The 6,901-nt window shown below is 39.0% G+C and overlaps 1 protein-coding gene across 2 annotated transcripts in view; it reads right to left on the bottom strand.

Moving 5' to 3' along the window:
• Positions 1-1,400: 1,400 nt before the first annotated feature.
• Positions 1,401-6,901, bottom strand: part of Capr (Caprin) — a 28,604-nt gene continuing 23,103 nt past the window's right edge. For both annotated transcript variants that reach the window (XM_067788033.1, XM_067788034.1), the window contains exons 4-5: positions 4,355-6,849; positions 1,401-3,099 (exon numbers count right to left, since the gene is read on the bottom strand). In XM_067788033.1, coding sequence (XP_067644134.1) covers positions 2,726-3,099; positions 4,355-6,849 — 2,869 coding nt within the window. In that variant the 3' untranslated portion in view covers positions 1,401-2,725. The remainder of the gene's footprint in view (positions 3,100-4,354; positions 6,850-6,901) is intronic.

Raw genomic sequence — 6,901 nt, 5'->3', positions numbered from 1 at the left:
GTGGCAAGCATGAGACCGAATTCCCTTGGGTTTGCACGCCCCAAGGGAAAACAAGTCTACTCAGAGCGTGTGTCATAAGTGAACTCTATTTGAAACCACAGCCACCGCGATGCTCCCACAAGGGGGCCATCCCAGGACAGGTGAGACCTGAATACACAGCATCATTCGATGCCGTGCATCAGATCACACTGGCTTCTCCTGCTCCAGCGGTAGCAGTTTTTATAAAGACCTTGCCTAGGGTCCCACAGGGTGATACCCGCGTCCACCCTGCTGCCTTTCGAGTAAAACACCTTACTCATGGATTGGGTACCCATGGTATTATGGTCGCCTTTTACGACCGGTATACCTACCGTGGGCATATTCTAACCCCTAACCCACAGGGGGAATCCCCATTGAGTGATGACATCAAGTACACTGGAGCCTTTGTCAGCCTTCGACCACGATGTGATTGTTTTGGTTTTGTGTTTTTCGCTTAGAAGACAGCCAAGTAACAGAACATGATATTTTGAGTAGCGGCGAAGTCAATCAACATAAAGCCGTTAAATGTTACACCGTGAATGCTGAATTTTCCAACTGTAGGCAAAAATACAGTTTCCTACCCCACCACTACCGACTAATTAACACGCCAAGAGTGAATCATACAAATTATAGATTATGGATAAAATAAACAACCGTAGTTTACATACGATGTGACGATTTGACTATTATTCCGATTTAAAAAACGGATGAGCGATTGGGAGCGTAAGCGACCATATCAACACAGAACCGATGCAAGCTCCGACCTCTTCCAATCATTAATTGCGTGACTTCTAACTCGAAATAATAAACACTAGATTTTTTTTTGTAATTTTTCTGTTGGTTGTTTCTTTCTCTTTTTTTAAATATAAGTAATATTTTTTTGTATGGTTTATTTGTTTGTTTTTTATCAATTAATTTTAATAATAATAATAGTAATAATAATTATTATAATATAATAGGCGTAAAATTACTTTCTGTTTTGCTCTTCATCTCAAGTTTCTTTCAATAAAATACTAAAATAAATTATATTTTAAAAACAGTTTAAAAGACAACAACAGCAAACGACACAAATGATTTGAGTCATCCTTTTTTGTCTTCAAATGGCATAAGTTTACTTTTCCAAAAAAAAATTCACATACTAACTTTTCAAATCAAATACGGAACATTGCTTTATAAATCCCGAGTTTTAAAAATCAATTTCAAATCTTTACAAGCAAAAAACAGTTTAAATATGCATGCGGTTTTACAAAAAAGATGAATATGAGTTAAAAAAAAAAGTGATTAGTATAATGTTGAAGGTGGTTTGAGATTTTCTGAACTTGCGATTCTAAAACTTTGAACTTCATATGGAATAATATGGGCCATATACAGCTGAGTGGAAGATAACCCTCACTAGGCTGTATGGTTGGTAAGCTCTATCAAAATTTGAGGAACACCCTATCTAAGGTATTTTGATTTCTAAAATCACTTGTCTATTTGTGCTATCTTAACAAAAGTTCAAGCCATTTGCAGCCAAAGTCTGAACTAGTAATTTTGTCACGAAATTCTGAGAATGTTTTTGAAAGAACGCGGTTTTCCAATCAGATTTTGAAGTGAAATACCAAAGCTAGAATTAAAATTTTTTTTTTTGCATAAGTAAACTAGTGCCACTTTTACAAAAATAAAAAAAAAATTGCGTATATTTTTGGCTTGTTGCATTTAGCAAGCTTAGAGCTAATACTAATTTTAAATTCTATATTGTATAATCGAAAAACAAAATTTCTTTTAAATGCAACTCAAAGTTATTCGAAATATTTTAAAGATTTTCATTAACGAACATTTTTTTGTTGCATTTTTGATTTCCATTTCGAACAGAATAAGCTATCACAACTCAGTTGCTTGGTTACTCTGCTGCATATTGGTGAATTGATTTTGCTGTTTGGTGTTGTTGTGGTGGTTCTTTTGTGTCATTTGCTGATAATTGCTCTCGCTTTTCGGTGTAAATTCATTTTTAGTTTATTCGGTTTTATTGTAATTTCCTGCCTTACACATGATTAAAGAGCAATTTTACATATATTTAATAATATTTATTTTATTAGAATAAAAAAAAATGAACATAAATAAGTATTTCTTGTAATTGAAATTAGCATAAAGTTTTCTTTCCATTTTTTTTTTTTTTTTAAATATAATATTCTTTTTTCTTTTTCTCGTTTTCTGTACTTCGCCGTATTTGTTTAAATATTTTATATTATTTTTATTTTATATGGTTATTTCGCCAAATTATTCGCTTTGTTTGTAGCTTTTAGTTTTTATGAAATTTATTGTAAACGCGTGTGGCTTTGTTTACATTTCATAATTGCAGTTTCGACTGCTGTTTTTGTTGTGTTTGCTACTGCTGTTGCCGTTTTGTTATTTGTTATAGATCATTTATGATGTTATACGCTGCAGCTTTACTATTAATAAGTTTTACATTTATTTTGTTTTTTCTTCTTCTTCTCAGTTTCTATATGTAAGTGTATGTGTATATGTTTTGTTTATGTATGTGTTTTTTATTTCTTTTTTCTTGTATATGTATATTTACGATTCTTAAGAGGTTCTTATCATGCTGCCTTCTGCTTCAATGGTTAATTTTCCTTTTATATGGTTCTACATCTCGATTTCATTACACATCATTCTTTCTTCTCTCTTTCTATCGTGTAATTATGTGTGTCACAGTTTTCTCTGCGTTTCAGTTTTTATTATCCAGCCCCATTGACATGCGCTGTGATGAGCGATTCATATATGAGCTGGATGATGTATTCGATTGGCCACCACCGCCGCTATTATTTCGCCCACCTAGTGAGCGCGGTAGTGGCGCATTTCCACGTCCACTACCACCACTTCGTGGTCCACGGTAATTGCCCGAGTCGTAACGCGAGCTCGTGTCTTTGTTTGAGTACACATTGCCACCTCCGTTCTGATAATAAGAACCACTTGAGGAGTTATCGTTGTTGCGGAAATAAATACCACCCCCTCCACCACGTCCTCCACCATTTGGCTGCGAATTACCATAGCCGCCACGCCCACGTCGTCGCTGGAACTGGCGGCCGTTGTTATAGTGTACTATAAAAATAAGACAACATTAGCATATGCAAAAAAAAAAAAAAATTGGGACATTTATCGTTGAATATCCAAGAGACTGTCCCGATGAAAGTCTCGAATCGTTCCCGAAACGATCCCACTTTAGTTGTTAAATGATAACGCATCAATTCAAATATTTTAAATATAACCATAGGCAGTACCAAAATTATCTCTGAAAAACTATACAGAGCCACAAATAAATCCGAAATAAAGCGGATATAGTTTTAATTCTAACCCAATAAATGAATAGATTTAAGGCAAATAGAATCGCTAGGAATTCCAGAATAGTTCCGAAATCGATACCCGATATCGCTCTGCAAAAATTGAGAAAAAAACCAAAATAGTTCGGAGATAGTCACGATAATGTCCCTTAAACAAAACCGCAATAGTCACGAAAACAAACTCATAATCAACCCCAATTAACTCCGATTAGATGCGGGTATATGCCCGATATTACTCCCAAATGATACTCCCACATTATCATTTCAAATGATATCGAAAACAACCCCAATAAATTGAAGGCAGCAAAATAATGATTGAGATAGTTCTGATATTATACCTAAAAGGTTACAAATGATGTTTAAAATTCAACGCAAATTGTCTTGAAATCGGCTCCGATGTAATCCTTTGTCACTCTAAAACGATTCCCAATTAGCCCCGAAAACCCTTGGCTTCGAGTGTTTCCGAAAATATTACCAACATGATCTCGATAGACCGGATATAATCTTTGAAACCAATCTCTAAAATAATTCAAAAAATATACGAAAAGAGTTCCGAAAACCAATCCCAAAATTATTCCGAAATATAGTCGAAAACAGTCCGAGGGTATAACCGAAATATACCCAAACAGTCCCAAAATTATGTCGAATGTTTCCGAAAAAATCCTGAAATGATCCGGACTTAATTTCTTCCTGATCTCGGGTTGGGAGTTGTCTTTACAAACTTTTAGAGCTCTATTTATATGAACCCTTGACTTATATCATTGGTCAAGGATATTTAAAATTATAGCGACTAAGGTTAATTAAAAATTAGCCGTTCCCAGGTTCCGTTGCGACCCGACACATTTTAATTAAAATATAGCCAGTGCATACCAAACAATAAAATTTCATCCAAATATGTTCAGCCGTTCTGACGTGATTGAGTTATAAAGACAAACATCTAGACATGTGGACATAAAAACGATCAAACATCCAAACTTTCAGATGTAAAATATTAATAAGATTCATTGCTCACTTACCACTATCCTGCTGTTGATTCGAGTTCCAATGATTGGAGTCATGCGAGCTGACAGATGATTGCGTTACACCACCATCGCCGTAACCACCACCGCCGCCCATATTGGTGCTGCCACCACCGCTTCTCTCACTACTGTTGCTGGATGTCCATTCGATTTTACGTACAATGCTTGGCGTATTATCGGTAGGTGTTGATGGATTGCTAAGCGCATTCATTTCAGCACTCCATTTGGTAGGCGCTTCCATAACAATATTTGCACCAGCACCACCACTGCCTACACCGGTGCTATTGCTGCTACTAACTCCCCCAACACCGACATTAACAACGCCACTATTACCCGATTTTAATGCATTGGCAAGTGCAGCAGATGCTGCTACATTAACAACACTATTAGCGCTATTGTTCATATTAGTAGTTGCTCGCACATTAGCATTTGCTTTTGACATTGCATCCCAATCGTTGACTACCACCGATTCACTAGCACTATACTTGCTATGAGCTACACCAATATCCTCGCTTACCTTTTTCTCTTCTGCGGCCGCAGCAGCAGCAGCAGCAGCGGCAGCTGCACTAGCTTTAGCCACCACAGCCAACTGCTGTTGCATTTGTTGCTCATAACTGAGACTTACTACGCTGTTATCGAAACCGAGAAAGCCAGAAGCAGCAACTGCTGATACATCCGATACTCGCACTTCGCCGGGCTGCATACCTAAAGCTGGATGTTGCAGCTGTTGCGTTGGCTGTTGTTGCTGCTGTAATTGTTGTTGTGTGTTTTGTGGTGGTAAACGCGCTTGTGGAGCTGCCAAACGCGCCATTATCATCATGGGGGGCTGCTGTTGTTGCTGCTGTTGTTCTGACAACAAAAGCTGTTGTTGATGTGCTACGACGGCATCTTGTGGTTGCATAACTGGGCCACCACCTACAGGCGAAAATAATTGTTGATGCTTTTGTTGATTTTGCTGTTGTTGTTGCTGTTGCTGCTGCTGTTGGTGGAACATGGGGCTTGGTGTGCCGCTTGCAAGTGTTGGTGTGTTGCTATTGGCCACGCTAGTTGGTGCAGTACCACCGCTTGCCGCTGGCGGCTGCATGGGTGGGAATGATTGATTTGTGAACGTTTGCGATGGAATAGCCTGCTGTGGTTGTGTTGCTTGTTGTTGGTGGTGATGTTGTTGCAAAATATGTTGCTGTTGTTGCTGTAAATGATGATGTTGTGTCTTGTGCAACTCCGCAGCTGCTGCTTGCAATTCGCCACCATGACTAACTAAATTAGGTTGTTGCACATGCTGTTGAGCCTGTGGAGGATTATCTTGTGCTATGGCTTGTTGTTGCTGTGGAGGAGGTTGTTGCTGTGGTTGTGGTTGTTGCGATTGTTGCTGTTGTTGTTCGAATACTAAGCTACCAATAGGTCCATTACCGCCCAACTCAGGCGAATCCAGTTCGCTTTCTTGTAAGAAATAGAAGCTACCCCCACCAATTATTTCAGCTACTGGACGCATTTGTTGTTGTAAAGCAAACTGCTGACGGTTATGAGGGAATAAACCTTGCTCTACTGCACGAACCGTTGTAGGTGTGAAGTGTCCAGCTGGTGGTTGTGGTGCGCCATGAATTGCTATTGGGCCTTGTTGCAATTGTGCATTGGCCGCTGCGGTTGCTGGGCTAGTCATCATTTGACGTTGTTGTTGTGGTGCTTGTGCAACCGCTACCATTTGTGGCACCTGAGGCACACCTATAATGCTGCCAGGTGGTACTTGCTGCATTTGTGGTGGTGCGCCAGGCATTTGTTGTGCTGTAAACATGGCGACATGTACTGGAGCTGCACCGGCAGCTTGTAACGGTGCTTGGAAATTGGGCACTGCACCAGCTACAGCATTCGGTAGTTGTAAGACAGCTGCATTGGGTTGTTGTTGTTGTTGTGTCTGTTGTGGTTGTGGAATATGCACCTGCTGTTGTACATCTAGATGTTCTTTAACAGCTTGTTGCTGTGGCACCAACTGATGTTGTGGTAACATTTGTGACTGCTGCTGCTGTGGCTGCAATTGTTGTTGTTGGTGCTGCTGTTGCAAGTCGATTGTGACACCACTATGTGGTGGTAGCAAACCGGTATCATCACTTGAGCCAGAGTTTACTAGATTTTGTTCATCCAAATCCTCCTCCGTCTCAGTAGATGCAATATTTAACTTTTCCATTCCTTCTTCTAAAGAATTTTCTTCAGCTATACCTCCTGACTCTTCACCCTCAGCAGCATTGCTAAACTCTTCTTCCTCGTCCTTCACTTCGCCTTCAGTTTCAGGTGTTACCAAATAAATTTTATCCAAATAACCAGATTCTTGGATTTGATTGAAAATGCGGCGAAGTTGGTCGTAAGTAATATTATCGGAATACGTTTTAGGGCGTCCATCAATGGTCATTGAAAAGAGTTCAGCCGCTTTTTGAGCGGAAGTTAAGAATGGTGTATCATCAGTAGACTCGGGACGGCTTGTTTGAATTTCAATGCAACTGTAAATAGTTTAGTTAAAAAAGTGTACGAGCACATTTACTTTTTAATTTA

Source organism: Eurosta solidaginis, chromosome 5, assembly GCF_040869045.1.
Source record: "Eurosta solidaginis isolate ZX-2024a chromosome 5, ASM4086904v1, whole genome shotgun sequence".
In the NCBI taxonomy this organism is placed as follows: Eukaryota; Metazoa; Arthropoda; class Insecta; order Diptera; family Tephritidae; genus Eurosta; species Eurosta solidaginis.
The sequence above is the reverse complement of the archived record's forward strand: the minus strand, read 5'-3'. Positions and strand labels throughout refer to the sequence as shown.